This window comes from Hemibagrus wyckioides, linkage group LG11 (assembly GCF_019097595.1).
Source record: "Hemibagrus wyckioides isolate EC202008001 linkage group LG11, SWU_Hwy_1.0, whole genome shotgun sequence".
NCBI classification, from domain to species: Eukaryota; Metazoa; Chordata; class Actinopteri; order Siluriformes; family Bagridae; genus Hemibagrus; species Hemibagrus wyckioides.
This window is the reverse complement of record NC_080720.1, coordinates 23,417,462-23,436,803: the sequence shown is the minus strand read 5'-3', so window position 1 is coordinate 23,436,803 and position 19,342 is coordinate 23,417,462. Positions and strand designations below refer to the sequence as shown.

Sequence of the window (19,342 nt, the reverse complement as noted above, 5' to 3'; positions counted from 1 at the left end):
CAACACATAATCTACAAAACTGATTTTGTGTCTTCTATTTATATTATACTCAATTTGCTTTGTATCATCATTGACTAAATTCTAAAATGAGTTAAAAGTAATTATTACAGATATCAGCATTTGTTAAATTGGGTTTTTGTGCATTCCCTGATCCAATACCCCTTTCCTGTGTGAAAAACAAACACAAAAAGACCAGTGTCAGCTGTTGGATAACATGTAGTATGTGGTGTCCCCACAACTGAGATTACGAATCACTGGATAAAAAGAATTATGAAACTGAACTTGCACAAAAAAACATTTTACACTGTATTACACTTTCTTAAACATATGAATTTTCTCTCTCTCTCTCTCTCTCTCTCTCTCTCTCTCTCTCTCTCTCTTTGTGTGTGCACATGTGTGTAGGTCCATATGTTAGTGGAAGGAAGAAGGAGTTTATAGGTCTGAATTTCCTCCTTATGTGCAGGTGCTGTAAGTTATGTGTTTGTGCTTTGTCAGGTCATTCAGTTCACCTTCCTCCCTATGCAGCACTATTTGGTCATTTATGTTTCACTACTTATTTAACCATGATATTTATACAAAGATATTTATTTTTGTTTCAAAATAAAGAAGTAAAGTAATGTCTTTGTTTTAATGTATTAACAGGATTTCAGTGATTAAGTACTATATCAACTCATAATCATATCAACATAATTATTCATGGCATCAATAAGTGAAATTCACTATATAAATTTGGGCCTAAGTAACATTCTATAATTCAATTCTACATAGTTATAATCATTAATAATTCAACTTCATAAGAAATAAACCATTCGTTTCATAAATTCAGCATGAAATATTAACTATAAATCACCAGTAAGTCAAATTTTTAATACTTAAGTTCCATTTTTCTTTCTTGCATTAACAGTAATTGGCTGAATAAATTTCAGTGTGGTACTCTGGTCGCACTGCTGCAGAAAAGAGAGCCCTCCAAAGGATAATAAACACAGCCCAAATATCATGAGATGACCACTTACAGGAAGTCATTGACTCCTAGCACCACCTCAATACAACCCAAAACATCATCAAGGACACATCACACCCATGATCTGTTTGAGCTCCTGCCCTCTGGCAAGTGGAACAAGTCTGTAAGACCAGAAAAGTCTACAGAAAAGTTTCTTCCTAACTGCTATCAGGAAAATAAAATCACACATGCACTAATGTAGAAAATCAGATGTGTATTATAACTACTTATTATAACCTATTATAATTACTCCATTTTCACTCTGTTGCCTGTATACAGGGGTGTTTCTAGGATTTGAAAACATCAGTGGCTGAGCCCAAAACATCAGGGGCTAATTAGAGAGAGGGGGTAAGCAAGAATAGCATGTTTTGCAAGGGCATTTTTATGTAATATTGTTTAATAATAAGCACAAACTAACACAAATAGTACGCAACTTTCATTCAATCTTTTCCTCCCATCATTTCAGAGTCTTACTACTAAAACAGGAGTTCATAAAATTCATTACATTTTCTCTCTCACACAGGTATGCCATGCAATATTATCTCTTTTACAGCTTGTGTGTGAAGCATCCTTTTTTATTATTATTAGTTTGCAATAATCTATATTACACTTGCACCTCTTATTTCATTCCTCATTTATGCTGCCACTACTGTATGTATTATTCTTTGTTTCTTTTTTTTTAACAACCTCTCTTCTCTTCTCTTATTGTTCTCTCATTCGTTCATCTGTCTTGCGGCTTGTATCTTGTCTACTTCATGCTCTTGGTGACTTTTTTATCCTATTTCTTTGAGGGTGGAATCATCAGAGAGTATCTCAGAGACTTGATTTGAGTAAAACGGTCAATCACCATACTAGTATATATAGTGCTGAGAATTCCTTTTTCAATTGACAGGACAGCCAAACCTGTTCTGGCCCATTGTTTGCCTAAGCCATGTATGTATTTTAACTGAAATGCTTAGTTGAATAATAGAAAGTCATGATGTTCAGACTGTAATGTTTTAGTGCTTTAACAGTTTATATTTTATTTAGATCTATCCTTAAGCTTATTTGATTTAAGGCTTTTGTATATCTTGGGTATGGAATAATATTCAAAAGGGTCCTTATGTCAGGGGTTTTCAGAATCAAAGACAGTGGGCCTCCTTTTCGACACAACATACATTTGTTACCCTACTTTTATTAAATGTGTTAACATTAAAAATTTATCTGAAAAATAAGACTGTTGTGTTTTTTGACCGTTTTTTTATTGCTTTCGCGCTCAAGGGCTGTAAGGTATTTTAGTCACGTGGTGTGTGAGTGTGTATAGGTCACTAGCGTAGCCAGGAATCACAATGTGGGTGGGCCCAGAGAAAATTGGGTGGGCCTAGCCTAAAATGCATCTTTTATCAAAATAAGCCAACATAACTACACTTGTTTGAATGCAAACCAGAGCATATAATCAGAGCATAAGCTTGTATGTCATCGTAAGCAATGTTAAGAACGTAACAATAAGAACAGCATGAGCACGGCGGCCACACCACACATACATACACACGCGCGTGCGCGCACATCTGACAGACGCGCCGCAACACCATTATCAAATCAGCAGGACAATATGTAAACTGTCCGATATATGGCTCAACGGCCATATAAACCACATGAAATGAACAACAATGACTATACAACTACATAGTAGGAAAATGTAGACTGGCTTACTTTTACTCTGGTGTGTAGGGGAGGTACACGCTGGAGAATAAAGTGCTGCTGGTGATGGAGTAAAAGGTGAGTGAACACTAGCAGAGCTCCTTACTACTCGAGCTTCATGGCTCCTGAACATCGGAATTATCTTTCTCCTCCGGCTGCACACAACGTCTTTTTGACACAAACTTTAGTAAGTTGATCTGTTTCATTTTAGTTTAATGTGCAACTAAACTTCGGTGACCCTCTGTGAAATGTGCTCGGTGTGGAGGGAGAGGGGCGGCATGAGCGTAGAGACGTTTCATTCTTCCTCGAAACCGGAGGGCGCTCTCGCGCAGAAAGTACAAAAATTGACTCATAGACGTAACATATGAAGTGCCAAAAAACCTAATACGGACAAAGGCATGTATAAAGGCATCCAGCAATCGCCGTATTCAAAGCAATCTTTTCTGTAGCAAGCAACTGACTGGGTGGGCCTGACTGACAGGTGGGTGGGCCCAGGCCCACCCATAGCTACGCTACTGGTATAGGTGTGTTCGACTTAAAACGGCGCTGGGCAGACCGGTAGGTGTATGTATCGCGGTTCTAGAGCGTATTCAAGCGGTATTTTGGCCGATCGGTCTGAGCACCGCCGAAAACACCAGTCGAAAACACCTTGTGTGTGTGTGTGTGTGCGCGCGCGCGGGGAGAGAAAAAATCGCGGTCAGTCAAAATCACGTACAGCAAATAGCAACAGTGCTCAACTAAACCGATCAACATTTACTTAATTCCTCTACACTCCGGTGGCAAAATTCGAAATAAAACATTGGGGGCTAGATTAAAATGATTCGGGGCACGAGCCCTAGCGACGCCCCTGCCTGTATATAAACTCAGACATGCACTAATGTGAAATACCAGATGTGCAATATCACTTACTAGTCCCTTTATTTTATAGTTTTTATTGTCACTTTTTATTGTTTCACTTTTTATTGTTTTTATTGTCACTTTCTTACATTAGTCACTTTATTCCATCTCAGACTGTTACTTGCAGATAAAAATGAAGAAAATGAGAAAGTGAGACTGGTAAATACGGTGGTAATATCAGTGATTGGTCATTGGGAACAATGATAATTGCAACCTGTCCTAAATTACCTGTCCTAAGAACTAACATGTAATTAATCATGTAAATATTTTGAACTAACTTTACCCTATTTTGTAAGTAGTACAGCACATCTAATGTGTATATAGATTATAATTATGTGTAATATATGCATCATGACAGTTTTATAACTTTTTTAAACGAACATACAAAACCGGTCATTTTCCTGTTTCAGGGTTTGGGGTCTATTTCCTGTCAGTTTCTGACCACATTCTCTTGAATAATGTCGCATGAATTAAGTCATGTTGTACAAGGGAGAAGAAGAAGTCATGTTATACAATTTATACAAGAGAGAAGAAAACATAAAAGTCGGAACTTTTACTTGTCTGTTTAGTAAATGCTGCTAAGTTAAACTGCCCTGTTTCACACCATGTCTCAATGTCCCTGAATTCAAACAAATATATTTTACAGTAATATACAGCGATATTGTGCTATTTTTTCATATAATAATAATAATAATAATAATAATAATAATAATAATAATAATAACAATAATAATAATATATTTTTGCTTTTGTTACAGGCTGTTACATATATTAGAGCAATGTATTAAATAGTAACTCAATTAAGGAAATTACAACTTGCAGTAATCTTGTTTCACCAGGAGGAGGCATTAAGTCTTTACTTCTTTTTTTATTTGTATTAAGTGTAGTTTTAGTAGTAGAATGCATCCTGTACAGGGTGTACCTTGCCTTATGTAGGCTAAGGGGTGTAGAGAATTAATGGATGAATGGATTATTATTATTATTATTATTATTATTATTATTATTATTATTATTATTATTTGTAGTAGTAGTAGTACTATCTAGAATAGGAGAAGAAAAAGAAAAATAGTAGTATAAACTTAACCTATCTTGAAGTTAATTTCTAAACTGAAACTCAAACAGATCAATTCCCCAAACACAGAGTGGGCTCTTGTGGGCTGAACCTCTTCCCGTTTGCCTTTCTTGTGTTTTCGATGCTGTTGGCATTAAGTTTAATAAAATGTCTGCACATAGATCCACATGCTTCTGTCATATCAGCCATGCTACTTTACTTTAGTTATACTGGAAGTTGGGAGCCATTTAGATGTCAGCCATGAAAAAAAAGCTGTTTTGTTTTAGAATCTTCAAACATCATTAATTCAATTTCAATTCCAGTAGTCTATGAGTACACCAGACCACACCAGAGTACAAAGACTATATATTGTGGGCTATTGCATCCTGTCCCAGGATGGTTGACAGGCTCCACCAGGGATACCCACAATCATTAAGGACTTGACTTGCTATTGATGAAGGTTCACCTGCATCTTGATAAATCTCTTCTAGTTGCAAATGCCATTTAAAACAGTGACTGTTTTACGCTTTGACCAGCTAACATGCTCATATCCTCATCTGCCAATACAATATATTCATAAAATTGTGTTTTATGAAGTGTAAAGTGGCATAAGGACTAGGGTCAAATATTTAAATGGTTAGGGCACAAATTAAGAATGTCTCTAAACAATGACAATGGGAATAAAAGTGGTTTCAAAAAGTTAAATATCAGACAAATATCAAACGTAGAAAAAAATAGATTTAAATGGACATAAAATTTCAGTGACCTAACAAAAACTAAGTATTAAATGTAGACAAGATGAAAGAGTAGAACAAAAATTCATTAAACAAAGCAAATGAACATAAACTGGACCAGGAAGAAAGCAAGATAGATCTGTTTCTAATTTATTTCTCCTAACTCAAAGGGCAGTAAGAAGCCCATGGATAATTTCTTGTGCATGTCTATATACATGCTGAAATCTTTCAGCAATGTCATAAAATGATGTATAATGCAGTATGTGCAACACCACCCTGTAAAACTGCTATTTGTAGCTTTCTTTTTCTGTCCTAGTACACATATATGACCAACTGTACACCTTTACATCTCTTTGCTTAACAGCTTGTGACTACAGGTGATTTCCCTCCAATTCAAGATTTAAGAGAGCTGAACTGATTCCTAAAATCCATTTCCATGTGGTAAGCTCTCAGGATTGGTGTATGTCATCATGGATCTTTGAACACAAATGCTTTTTGATTCTAATTAGCACCATTAGGTGTTTTCAGGAAGTATGCACACTTCCTGAGGTATTTAGAATACTGTTGATTTAGGAGTTTTGGCCCCTGTGCAACTGATTTTTTCCCCCTCAGTACACTTTAAATAATAAAAGAAAACCCCAATGTAACCTTTTTTAAGCGTTTATAATAGTCAGCTACTTTTAAATCAGTTTTATTAATCAGTTAATGGTATGAAATTTGTTGTTGATTCAAACCAGATCAGACAGGCTTTAATCATCACATGTTTACTTGTGCATGTGCAAAGCTGTGCAAAAAAAAAAACACCCAACAAGACCTACTGTTTTGGAGATGCTCTGACCCAGTCATCTAGCCATCACAATCTTTACGTGTGCCTATTTTGCTGCTTTCAATACAATAACTACAAGAAGTGACACCTATTATATCCTAATATAACTAATATATCTCATCCCTTGCCCAGTGGCACTCAAACAAGATAATCAATGGTATTCACTTTACCTGTCAGTGGTTTTAATCTTATGGCTGATCAATGTACGTATAGTAGCACAAGGCTTATTGCCCCCTAGAGGCATACTATTTGAAATATAGTAAGTTATTATTTATTAATACCAACCAGGTAATATTTAGCATTCATATTATGTGATAAATAGTACATTTAGCTTTTTAGCTTTCCATTTCCTTACCTCTTATCCGATCTATCATCAGGTCACAGGGAGCCCATGCTCGTGATCTCAGGCGTCATCGGGCATCAAAGAAGGATACACCCTGGACGAAGTGCCTACCCATCGCAGGGCACACACACATGCAATCACACACTACAAGCAATTTAGAAACTCCAATCCTAGAAGCATGTCTTTGGACTGTGGGAGGAAACCCACAAGGCATGGGAGAACATGCACACAAACAGTGAGCGGGATCAAGACTCAAACCCAGGATGCTGGAGGTGTGAGCCACCATGCCACCTACATTTAGTTTTGAACATTTAAGTGCCAAATCTTTAGTATACTATCCATCATACTATATAGTGCAGTAATATGTGGACCCAACCAAGGAAATTCCAGAAACACCGGAACTGGAAGGTTTTAACTTAATTACTTGAAGCACTTGGTTACTTGACTTACGTGTTCTAGGACATACTGTAACCCACTACAGATCAAACATACAGAATGACACTGACACGTGAAATGTGCACAAAAATAGCTTTATTTCTGATCAGATTAGAACCTGCATGTAGAAACCAACAATCCTCTGATTCCTTTACTAAACTGGAGATTTCACATCATGTGTTGAAGGAAAAAAAGCAGCAAATTTTCTTACTTTTACCCCATGCAAATAACATGGCTCATTAGTTCAGCTTTGAACTAGTATGAGTATCCTTCTACAAAATATAAATAGGTATCACTTAAAAAGGTCTAAAAGAAATAAAAACTTTTACAATATAAAAAATGCTTTAAAACTCTTCGAAAAGAATCTTCCACTAGTGTATAGATTTCAATTTTCTAAAAAAAAATAAAATAAAAAAATCATCACATGTACAGCTTAGATGGGGAGAAACCCCAGACCTGAAGGAAGGCAATAAAACAGTCTATTCAAAAGTTAAATTAACAATATAATAATAATTAAAAAAAAAACAAAAAAACAACAACAAAAAAGTAGTATTCTATGAAACACTGAAAAGAGACAGAAAAAGTTAAGTATCAAAACACTGAGAAACAGAACAAAAGTTAGTATAAGCATTGGTCATCAATTTGAGACTCCTATTTTGTACTGGTAAAGAAGCAACATAAAAACAAAGAGTCATTCACTTCTTGTTTAATTTGTATACTCAATACCGGGACAAAACAAGAAGAGAATTATTTTGGCATTTAAATATTTGGTAAATAGAAGTTTGCCAAAAATGGCCAAGTACCGACATTTTCAACTTATTCAAACGGCTATTTACAGACCCCTGGAAATGATAAAACTCTTTCATCTGGTATTCTACAAATATATGCGTACCTGTTTACTGAAAGTCAGAGAAGTAGCTACACTCAATGACCGGGCTACTTAACATTTATTTTTTTATTTTTAACTTGCTCATTTATAATTAATACAACAGACATATGGAATGTACGAAAACCTTATTTGCTGTGTTAAAAATAAATTTACATTAACGTTAATGCCCAAAGGTCACTTTCAGAAGATACACAGAATGCTCTCAATTCTTGAGTGTCAATTTTATACCACTTTGTGCTAAGAATGGACAACAATTAATCTGCACAATTTCTTTAAAAGCAATAAGCTACAGTAACATTTCCCAGAAGAGTGTGTAGTTCTGCTAAATTTACACAGAAGTGTGCAAACAGAGTCAGTTTTGACGATTTCAAAGTTTTTTTTTCACAGACTTTGAATCCATATTGTTTACCTGCAAAGGGCCCCATTTGCACCTCTTAGTGTTATAAAATAGGGTAGTAAAGAAAGGGAACACAATGGCTATTTGCTTTAAGCATATCAATGGGAAATCAGACACAAAAAGAAAAATGTCAGGACTTATACAGCACAGGCTGCAGCAGAGCACCTTCTCTTGTGACAAAGTTAAATTCAAATAAACAGTCAGAGTAATCACGTTTCATTTGAGATGCTGGTTTGTGGTTTCTCTAGCTGGACAGAGACGGAGCCTAGCTGTGTGTCAGAGGCACTGTGTGAGTTGAGAGTTCAGAGTTCATATTTAAGTTAGCTCAAGAATGTTTGTGTTCATGCGTAGATCTCGGTAGTGGGAGCTTTCTTGTAAATGGGTTTTTTGCCCAAATCGTAGCTGCCTTCGTCCTTTTTCTTCATGCGATAGACAAAGAGGAGGATGAGAAGCACAGCAAAAAGCAGCCCAACAGCACCACCAGCAATAACAGCTAGGGAAAAATAGAAAGACATAAATATTGAGTATTTAATAAAAATAAACAAACACACAATTATATTTGGAGATTCAGACTTTTTTCGGGCAGTATTCCAAACAAATTATATCCTACGGACCATTGCTTTTTTTTTTTTTTAATTTCTTTTTGCCTGGGCAAATGAGCAATACCTGAGTGTAGGTATAAGGTATATCTGAACTAATCTGTTAACTAATCCCTGTTTTGAGACACTGAGAAGCCACTATATCTGTTACGGTTTAGCTGCTCAGTAAAGGCTTTTAAAGTAACCTTTAGCTATTAATTTATTTATTGACTGAATTATATTTTAGAGATACACAAGTGGTGGCCATTTTTATGTAGTTGTAAAGTATCAGTATAATAAATAATCGAGGTCTTGTACACCCTGAGATCAACCACATTTTTATGTTTCATAATGATGATTAATATATCTTACCGGCAAGCACTTCCGTCTTGTTAAAGATGTTCTGTTCTCCTGCATGAGACAGCTGGACACTGGGATGGTGACCAACTTCGTTCTGTCTCACCAGCTCAATGTCATTAATTGTTGGCCGAGGCTGACCTGAGCGCTCTGTGTCTTGGATGCTGTTGTCAATCACTCCAGTCTAAGAGGCAGACAAAAAGAAATGAGCAAGCTAGTTTTTCCAATAATATACAAACCATGCAGTCTATTCTGCTTCAATGAAACCTGCTCAGCTATTTAATACTCTTACATATATGGATATTCAACTACCTCAAGAAGCTTGTTCTCCTCATTCGTTATTGACTCGTCATCACCAGAACCTGACATGTCAAAGTCTTCAGCATCCTCATAATCGTCCTCCTCATCATCATCGTCATCATCATCATCATCAACAAATGTTCTTTCCTCATTGCGAAAAATGAAATCACCAGATGAGTCGAGATCGTCATTTGATTCCCCAGCCTTTGGAGGCATCCATGTTTCTGTCTCTCGTACCTGCAAGCACATACACATAAATATTTAATAGCTTCTCTACATATGAAGGGGCACAAGACCAGACCATTTGTCATTTATCTGTGAAGCCAAATATCAGTATTGATGCATTCACTGTACAGTAAGCAAATACACGGAGTGTATCCCAAGCAGATATGAAGACTGTACAAAATGGAGTCTTTTGTGCTTAATATTCAGCCTGATGGAGCCATAATCTTGGAGACATCAACAGGAGGTCAACTCAAACTGGCCCTTATCTATGTGATTCAACTTAAACAGGAAATTACTAACACTATGACAACCCTGAGAACATTCAACGCCTGTTTGTTAAACAACAGTGTCAGACACCTGCCTTTTTATGCATCTTGTATCTGAACTGATAAGATTATAATCATTTGTATTTACACTTGCAGATCAGCTCATAGTGGTCTAATACTAACTTCCAGTACTGTTTCTTGTTTAAGTGTCTTCTGATGGTTGATCAATAATTCAGTAATTTTCAAATCAGTAATTTTTTTAAATGCAATTTTTATCATAACCTTTTATGCATCTGATGCATGTTAAGGTGTAACCTCGGCATTCATTTATCATATGCATCACATATTGGGAGGGGATTTGGTTCCCAGGCCATCATCGAGTTTTTGAGTGATCAGATCTAAATCTGATTTATGAGTCTTGGCCATGATTTATGTAGTAGACGATATCTAAAGATACATGTAACAGTCTGTGTATATGGGGTCTGTTAATTGGATTTGCCCTAGGTTAAACACACAGTTTGTTCTTCAAAAGCAAATCAACAGTCCTGTTGTCATCTCTGTAATCATAACTACTATAATTGAAAAACAACAATTGTACAATTCGTGTTAGTGGAGCTAAGCCATGTGTCTTTGGCTGGCAGAAAGGTCTAAATTGTCAGGTTTCATGCTGACTAACACCTGACTGGTTTGATATAGTATAGTTTAAAGGTGGGTAACACCTAGTTTCTATATATACAAGATTGGGTAGAACTGTGTGTTACTCATACACTCAACTGACCTTTGTCAGACTACACTCACTGATCAACTCAACATCAAAATTAACTTGAACCGGGGGGTATATAATAATTAAGGTATAATTTAACCTAATAAAAAGATTCTTTGAATAGAAAAAGAACAGTCATCTAAACAGTGTTTCCATTAAGTAAATCAAAAAATGAACTATATACTTTCCTAGGGGCAATTATTTTCAGCTCCTTTTCCACATGGCCAGGTTTCTGCGTGACTATGCCAGGAGTTTGATGCTTACAACTAGCAAAAAGAAAGGAATCTTTGGAATGTTACAGGTCCAGTCTTAGACAGGCAACCTATTTATTTCTCATGTTGCCATGGCTGTAAAAGCTTTAGCGATTATGGGCTGCTAAAAACACACAAAGTGGTCTGTCGGATTGGGTGCCACAAATTCAACGAAACCCAAAAGGCTAACTCATAGCCAAGCCAAGCAAGATGCGTCATTTTTCTACTGAATCACATGACACAGTTTTTCCTTGTCTGTACACTGTTACATATTTGCCAGTATATCAATTCTTTTACCTGGTATAAATAAGAACCTTGTGTAAACCAGCACCACCACACCTATGTTAAATAATGACAAGGCCCTGTGGTAATATCCACTGAATCAGAAGACATTGTGTTATATGATCTGGTATATAAGGGTAACTAGCTCCAAGTGACTACAATCTCACAGGCTGCTTTGATAGACTTCGTACTACTGAAAATTTTTGCTTTCTTACACGCCCGTTTACTGTTTATGGCTCCCATATACCAGTTGGGGTCCCGGTTTACCTGCAGTTCTAGACAAAAGTGAGAGTTTTTAAATCTCCTCAAACTTGTGTACTGAAAACCTGTGAGTAACCGAAATAGTACAAAAAGTGTCACTGAAGCTATATAGACAGGCAACTCCAATTCATCTAAGCCAAACCATTTCCAGGCCTTGTACATTCAGATTATTCCATGTTTCTCAGTCAGTGTAACAAAGAAATAATATACATTTAATGAACCCAATAACATATTCAAGTTACTAAATGATTTCATAAGCTACAGATGGGGTTTTTACAAGGGAAGTTACAGCAGCAGCTGATACAAAAGGCCAGGCCTATTCCAGGAAACCAGGATCATGTGAATACCACATGAAACTACTCAGCTCTGCACTCTCATTTGTAATGAAACATAAGAGGAAGGCATACATTGAGCAGACAGAAAGCACTTATGAAAGCCAACCTAAAAACTTCCCCGCCTTTAAGAAATTATATAGGGAGAAAACCACAATGGCTCTTGAGCAGAAAGAGAAAATGCTGAACAACTTGCTTGGGTGAAAGTTCTGAGAACCAGCCTGGAGACAACCCACAAGAACCAATGACTAAGAAGAGACCCACAACATCCTGTGAAAGGTAAAAAGTCCCAACCAAATTACACTGAATATGCTGCTGAGGAAAGTACGCATTTAATCACTACAGCAAAACAAAGCAAAATCCCGGACACACCTGAAGGAAGTATTTGAAAAGCTGCTGTTGTGTTCTAGACCTTCTAAAAATTCAAGAAGGTTTTTATGCTATATTATTATTTCTAATTGAATTCATGACAAACAGACCTTAAGTATTTTATACTATTATAGTAAAAAAAAAAAAAAAAAAAAGGAGAAGAAGAAATAAATAAAAAAATGTGATCTATATAGCTATACCGCTATAATTCTGCACGCTCAATGCCCCTGGGGACAAAACTTTATCCTAGTGCTTGGTAAAGACTGATATTATATTTAAGCCTATATACACCTATGACCAGGTCTCATACGCTATAGAAGTGCTACACCTTCAAAGCAGCTATTTATAGTCATCTTCTATGCATGTTAGACAGAAACTGTACAATGCAAAGATGAAAACACTCCCATTATGCAGAGTACAATAAAGAGCTTTTCACATAACTTTTTTGACCACCATGTTTTTCGACTGAGAGTGAAGGTGGGTAAAGTGATATGATTGAATGTTTCCAGCTTTGCTAGCTAACTTAGTTGGCATGTATCGGAAACCAGGAAATGAGAGTAGTCCAGTGGTCCAACCCGCAACTGAGGTATTCTAGTTAACAGATATTTTGAATTAATTTTGTTAAATATTCCCAATATTCACTCAGCTATCTAGTTCTTACAAGAGCAAAAATACTGCACTGCTTGTATATTTTATTCCTCACAATTTCTGGTTTTCAATGCAAAAATCAAAGTATGGCCCACACTATAGTCCAAAACAGGATGTTGTAAATTGTTGTAAAATCCTTTTAAGTACAAACATGTGACACTGAACCAAAACACTGAATTTGGGCTAAAATAGATCTTAATATTAAACTGACTATAGTACAGTACAATGTAGTTTATGTTCGTCCTGTTCTCCATTTTAACTTTCTCACATTTTGTTTACTATGTGTTATCTGCCTGGTGTCTCAGGTCCACTGTACAGAAAACTGATAAACTGTTATATTTTGGACTCTAAATGAATTGATCTATAATTATTTTACTAATATGTGAATATGTTAGTGCTTTGTGCCATTCAAAGCTGATCTTTTATCTCCCTTATTCCAACAAGTTTAATTTTTTCCTAAATTTCTGTGACTTTGCACCACAGCAGAATACATAATCAAATATAAAATGGAACAATTGACTTATTTTATAAGTTTACTGAAGAAAATACTTTCCATATTGTGCCTATTGTAAACATTTAAAAATGTGAATAAACAATAAGCAGAGTTACTGGAAAAACAGAGAAGTACTGGAAATGTGATTTTTGAGGTTTTGGGGACAATAAGGGTAATCATTTATCCATGCTGGAAAGGCAACCAGCAAAGTGATTGTTTAAAAAACCCAGACAGTAAACATTAACTTTAGTACACTTCCTTGAAAAATTCAATGTTTGATAATTACCTTTTTTCCCTTTCAGACATGTTTAACCTTTTTCCTGTTGCAATAATCAATTATGCTTCTCAGCAATGTTTCCAAGCATGCATATAGCTCTATAAATGTGCTAATCTTAATGTTAACCCATTATATAAACAACTCAGAGGCTTTACACTTGCACAAAAGAAGCAAGAATATACATAAATTATTTCCCTATTTTATCTTTAAGCTTCTTCCTGACTAGCATAGCAGCACACAAAACCCACTCTCTGTGTGCCAACATTCCATTCAGCAAAGGGATTTTATAGGCCAGTGGACAGCAATGCAGAAAACGTTATTACATCTTGCTGAAAGTATTTATCAAGTTCACTGCTCTGATATTTGCTGGAGATTGCATTCTAGTGAAACATGTTACTAATAATTTCAAAAGAAATGATTTCAATTGTGACTCAAATAGTGGTGAGCACCCTGTGATGATAAAAAATCAAACAGGTTCAATGAATCACAGGGTATGTGCATAAACAGGCTGATTATCGTCATGTCTTTTTCCCGAACGTGGAATGAAGCTGCCAAAGCTATGAGTGTAGCTCTATTCCAAGTAGAATTTCTGGCACAGGGATTTAACTTTGCATAAATGTTGTGCTATTACAAGGAACAATAGTCACATTGAGCTCTGGGCATTGTTTAACAGTCAGTACATTAATGTTACTCAAAGGGAGGTGTATTACTACCGTCAGTCCATTCGTCATTTACCTTGAAACCAAATTGTTGTTGAAATCGGCTGTATGACATCACGTCTGCTTTTTACAAAACAAAAAGAAAAAAAAACTTCTTTGGTTCTCTTTTTATATAAAGGATCCCAGTGCTTTATTAGACCCAACTGCTAACATGAAACAAGCAAACAAACAAAACATTATATTCACATCTAAGGATAAATTTGTATGCAGCCAAAAGAGAGATAAATATGATCTTTACTCAAATGAAGACCATGCCTAAGTTTAAGCCCTTCTCTTATCCAGTGGCTGGAGGAAGAGTGAACAACAAAGGAACTGAACCATTTAAGTCCACCCAAGTGTGTGAATTCCCAAAAGAAGGCTGGCCTAGGCCACAAGGGGTCAAATTCCACAGAAAATGCTATAAGTGGAGGGGGGGGCCTGATGGGGGGCGTGAATGAACTGAGATTGTTGTGATTTCCTCAGGAGGACATTTAAACATGTGCATTAACCACAAATAACCAAAGGAGTTAACAGAGAAGCACACTTAATGTATGTTATTTTGGTTTAGTCGTATGCCAATAAACTGCATTATCCATTTTTCATGGAATGACAATTACCTATCCTGGACTTGAAAAGAACTGTGAGTGTAAAGAATTTAAAGATGATATCACATGATATAACCAATAATCAGCTGTCTGTAAAGATTGATGGAAGAATGGTACAGCTAAAAGCTCGAAAGGACCTCACAACCTGGTCTGTTTGTCTTCCCAGAGTAGTACACAATATTCCAAGAGTGCAAATGGAAAGCTCGTCACTCAAGACATTTGCATTTTGCCTATGCATGTTGGTGTTAGTGCAGCTGACTGACCACACACGCTGTGTGAGATCTGCCTTAAAGTTATAACAAGTCCTCTCTATTTCTATTTTCTATGGCAGACACCTGAACATGACAATTCTTTCCTACTGTTTAAAAATATACATCATGGCACAGCCCGCAGGTGTTTTACTACACAAAATCACAGAAAAATCCCTGTGTGATCAAAACAAATTAAGGATCTAAATAATTTGGAAGAGCTTAATATGTTTGGAGAGCTGAATAACACAGAAGAACAAAAAATGACTGTATTGATATTAGGTTTTCAACATATTTTTTAAAATGCTTTCAGAGCAGGCCAGCTCAGAAAAGTAACAAAATTCCTTGTTAGTTCACCTACAGGACTTAAAAATAACTGTAAACAAACGTATAAATTCTCTACTCAAGTTTAAGAGACATTGTCGCTTTCTAAAATGTGTACCATCATGAGACAACGGCTAAGTTAGCTAGCAACACCACAACCGACTACCTCAGACTAAACTATGCCATTGTTAGCGCACTTGCTAACTGAAACTTCACAAAGTATTATGTATAAAAAGAGAGAAAAAAACACAGGTCAATTATTAGTTCTGGCAAAAAATACCTTGCTAGTCAATTCTTACTTACTCTAAATAAAGCTGATGTAAAAGTATTAAGTTCAAGTAACCCCATTGAAAAAAGCAGGTTAGACAGATAAATATCTAATTGCCTAGAATAACTTTACTGGTTAGTTAGCCTGGAGTGCTAGCTATTAGGCTTAACGTCAGCTCGAAGTCACTTACCGACTCGGCGAAAGCCGTAGCAGCCAATAAAACCAACATGAGGGACACTTTCAGCATCTTGAAATCCAACAGTTTACACACACACACCAAAACGTATTCCTAGTGGGTTGTTTTGAAACGCTTGAAAAGTAGCCTCAGAGTCAGAATTCTACCTATTAACCAACAACGTCGCTTTCTTTCAATGCCCCACAGCCGCACGAGCTCACGTTCTATACTGGACTAGACTCCGCCCCCAACAGGAAACACGAGAACAAAATTTCCCTCCGCACTGTTTACGGGAATGAAGGGAAAACGAAGACGAAAGAAAAAAGAAAAGCGAAAAACCGAACACTTTCATACCGACAGCCAATAATCTTAATCTTAATCAATAATCTTAAAACATAAAACTATTTTTTACAGTATTTAATAATGTGTACAATGTGTGTTAGTTACTTTAGTTGCCGTTCAACTTTTAGCTAAAACAGATTACAAGTATATATATCTATAGTGAAATAGATTGCATTCAATCAATAGTTTATATACACAGTGAAAACAGTGCTAATGAGAAGCAAACATCGAGTAAGGTATGTGCTCATGGAACGCTACGTCATTTTATGACTGCGTCATCAGCAGTTCGAGGAAACGCCTTACATCATCTTCCCCCCTCTGTTTTTCCTGTTCAGTTTTCTACTTCACCTTTTGGGGGGTTTCCATCAGCTCTACATCAGTGGATATATGACTGCAATTCCTTGTCGTAATTTTTTTTATCTGTTGATCAAATTGATTTTTACCCCAAGCCCTACAGTCGTCATAATGGCAAACTCAGACATGGCAAAGCAGAGGGCACTATATTTTGTAATGCATAACGCCATGTTAAAACAGATTTTATTGCTGCATGTTGCCAGTCGTATTCTGTAGTACAGATCCTACTACTGGTCAACGTACTATGACACACAGGTCATACTGGGGGATGTGGTAGCTTAGTGGTTAAGGTGTTGGACTCCTGATCAGAAGGTTGTGAGTTTGATTGAATCCCAGGTTTACCAAGCTGCCATTGCTGGACCCCTGAATAAGGCCCTTAGCCCTCAATTGCTCAGTTGTATTAAAAAAAGAGAAAAAATGTATGTTGCTCTGGTAAATGATGGATATGTAAATGTGCTGGTTGCCTTAGGATTTATGTTTATCAGTGGGTGGCACAACTAGCATTCAACTTGACAACTAAACCTTTCGTACTGCTAAAATATAACATTCTAGAGGGAGATATGTTTGCCATAAAAATACTTCCATTGGGTTAAAGTTTGTATGAAGCTGTTCAGATCAGATCAGCATAATCCAGTCCAAAAGCAATCACACACACAGGTACCTTCAACAGAGAGACCTACATTGCCCTTCTCCTCATCTCTGCCTTGACTTTCTCTCAGCTAGAATCTTTTGTTTCCATGCACAAAAAAGCCAAGTCCACCCAGGCTCTGACACAGGCTCTGGAACAGACATTCCACCTCCTTTACAACAATGAACACCTTTGTGTGCATCTTAGTATGTGTTTTCGTTTCCTTTTATTACACCATTGAACTCACAGCCTAGAATATAATTATTTTCTGTCCTGCTGTTTTCTGTTTTTTTCACATTTATTAAATGTTTAATATTTCAAGCCACAGCATATGCAGAGTTGTTGCCTCTCTCTGTCTATATTTGCATATTTAATTTTTTACAATAGAAAAAGAATGTAAAGTAAAGTAAAATATAGGAACAGAATGTCACTGTCATGTTTTACTTATAAATCACCATACAAAGCAATATAGCAAAGATAATTCCATTTTTGATCTAACTGTCATGTGGACTGATGCAACTGTCTTATTTAAGACAAATTCCACCTGAGTAACAAAATGGCAGTTGGTATTAGTAAACTACATTTAAGGTCCTTCATGCTTTCCTGATGAAGCACATTCCTGTTGTGTTCCTGTAATCCAAGGCATCACACATTGCCCATGTTTTGGCTGGGTTAAGATTATGCTAACCTGGGTGTTGCCACTGTATCACAAGGTCATGTTATCAGGAAAAAAAACAAATACATACCACATTTACTTACAACAATGGATAAGGATTTATTTTCTATATAAACATGGATTGGCAAGGAAATATATTTGAACAATTTCAAACTGTATGGAGCCTAGCTGTAATGCTACATTTAGACTTCATATAAGCAGAAGCTACAAATGTTTTTTTTTTTTTTTTTACATTTTTACTTGTAATATATGTATATATATAAACTGAGGTCAGGTTTAAGAAGACTAAATTTAAATATCACCTGAGATATGACATAAGTTCCCTGTCCCCAGCTAATGTGTTATCCTGATAACAAATGAGTCATGGCACTATGCTGGCCAACACTTACCGCTTTGTCTGGCCCACATATCACCGTGGGATGAAGGCAATGAAATCATCCAAATCTTGCTGCCGTAACACAAGCACTACTCAGCCTTGATAAGTTCATGTGCTTTATAGCAGGGCCACAAAATTTAAATACTATGTAAGCACTACCTACATTTGGAACATTTTGGCTATGATTCCAAATGCAGTTAAAAAAAACTTTACATGTTTTTCCTTATGCTTGGGCTAGGTTGCCCAAAAATTCTACACTAAATTTAGAAATAATGAAATAGTGCTAATAATGCTAATAATGAAATTAGTTAGTAGCAATTGTGCTTTGTGTGCTTCGTTCTGCATGCCTTTACATTTGTCATACTTATCCACCAAAGCTTGTGCTACAATTTCTGTTGTAAAATTTAAATTTCTGTTGTAAAAATGTTACTTGATTTTGTGACTTTCTTGTCATAAAACTGCTGAATAAAAAAAATCCATAAAAGTTAAATATAAACTGGAAAAGGTATGCATAATGTGTGATTCTAATCACTCCATGAAAATGAGTGTGATCTTTGTCTTGACTCAAATGTGATTTTTTTTCTTGACTTAACATAACCACAGTGTTTTTTGAAACAATGCTTGCCTCCACCTCCAACACACAGCACTTTCACTTTTCCTAAGCGGTATGTTTGACATTTGAATGATCTTCTCTTTGAGCCTGCAACCAGACCCCCCCCCATACTGAATTATTTATTAATTTGGATTGCACGTATCCTGGGCAACTTATTGTTTAATCATGTTACGGATGTGCTATAATGGTGAGCATGAAAGCCCCATGGCACCACTGTGCTACTATTAGCATTTGACAACCGACCATTCAAAGTGCTTGAAAGCCAAGAATTAGTACGAGAAACATACAAAAAAAGAACTAATCCTGATTTTTGGGTATGGTCAAGAATGCCTATTCTGCCCTCTTTTTTGTAATTAGTTTGAGTGATTTCATCTGAACCTA

At 36.2% G+C, this 19,342-nt stretch overlaps 1 protein-coding gene and 1 long non-coding RNA gene across 3 annotated transcripts; one reads left to right on the top strand and one right to left on the bottom strand.

The window, feature by feature from the left end:
• The first annotated feature begins 2,654 nt into the window (after nucleotides 1–2,654).
• On the top strand, nucleotides 2,655–7,020 carry LOC131361748 (uncharacterized). Its single transcript, XR_009206076.1, has 3 exons — nucleotides 2,655–2,758; nucleotides 5,727–5,803; nucleotides 6,566–7,020. It is a non-coding gene; the product is annotated as an uncharacterized LOC131361748 (long non-coding RNA).
• A 25-nt stretch (nucleotides 7,021–7,045) lies between these two features.
• sdc4 (syndecan 4) lies at nucleotides 7,046–16,194 on the bottom strand. Of its 2 annotated transcripts, XM_058403280.1 has the most exons (5): nucleotides 15,988–16,187; nucleotides 14,390–14,433; nucleotides 9,500–9,724; nucleotides 9,203–9,371; nucleotides 7,046–8,745 (listed from the first exon to the last, which is right to left on the bottom strand). In XM_058403280.1, exons 2-5 carry the CDS (start codon nucleotides 14,426–14,428, stop codon nucleotides 8,594–8,596), a joined length of 585 nt encoding a protein of 194 aa, XP_058259263.1. In that variant the 5' UTR covers nucleotides 14,429–14,433; nucleotides 15,988–16,187; the 3' UTR covers nucleotides 7,046–8,593. The 2 variants fall into 2 exon arrangements, with proteins under 2 accessions (XP_058259263.1, XP_058259262.1); XM_058403279.1 differs by lacking the exon at nucleotides 14,390–14,433 and having other exon boundaries at nucleotides 15,988–16,194.
• Nucleotides 16,195–19,342: the final 3,148 nt, after the last annotated feature.

Bases quoted from the DNA above. Each gene is read 5' to 3' on its own strand.
- sdc4 (XM_058403279.1), bottom strand. From the start codon at position 16,044: ATGCTGAAAGTGTCCCTCATGTTGGTTTTATTGGCTGCTACGGCTTTC. The intron at 9,372-9,499 runs GTAGTTGAATAT...TCTGCCTCTTAG, and splicing joins AGGAGAACAAGCTTCTTGAG to ACTGGAGTGATTGACAACAG. The intron at 8,746-9,202 runs GTAAGATATATT...ATTTTTCCCTAG, and splicing joins CAAGACGGAAGTGCTTGCCG to CTGTTATTGCTGGTGGTGCT.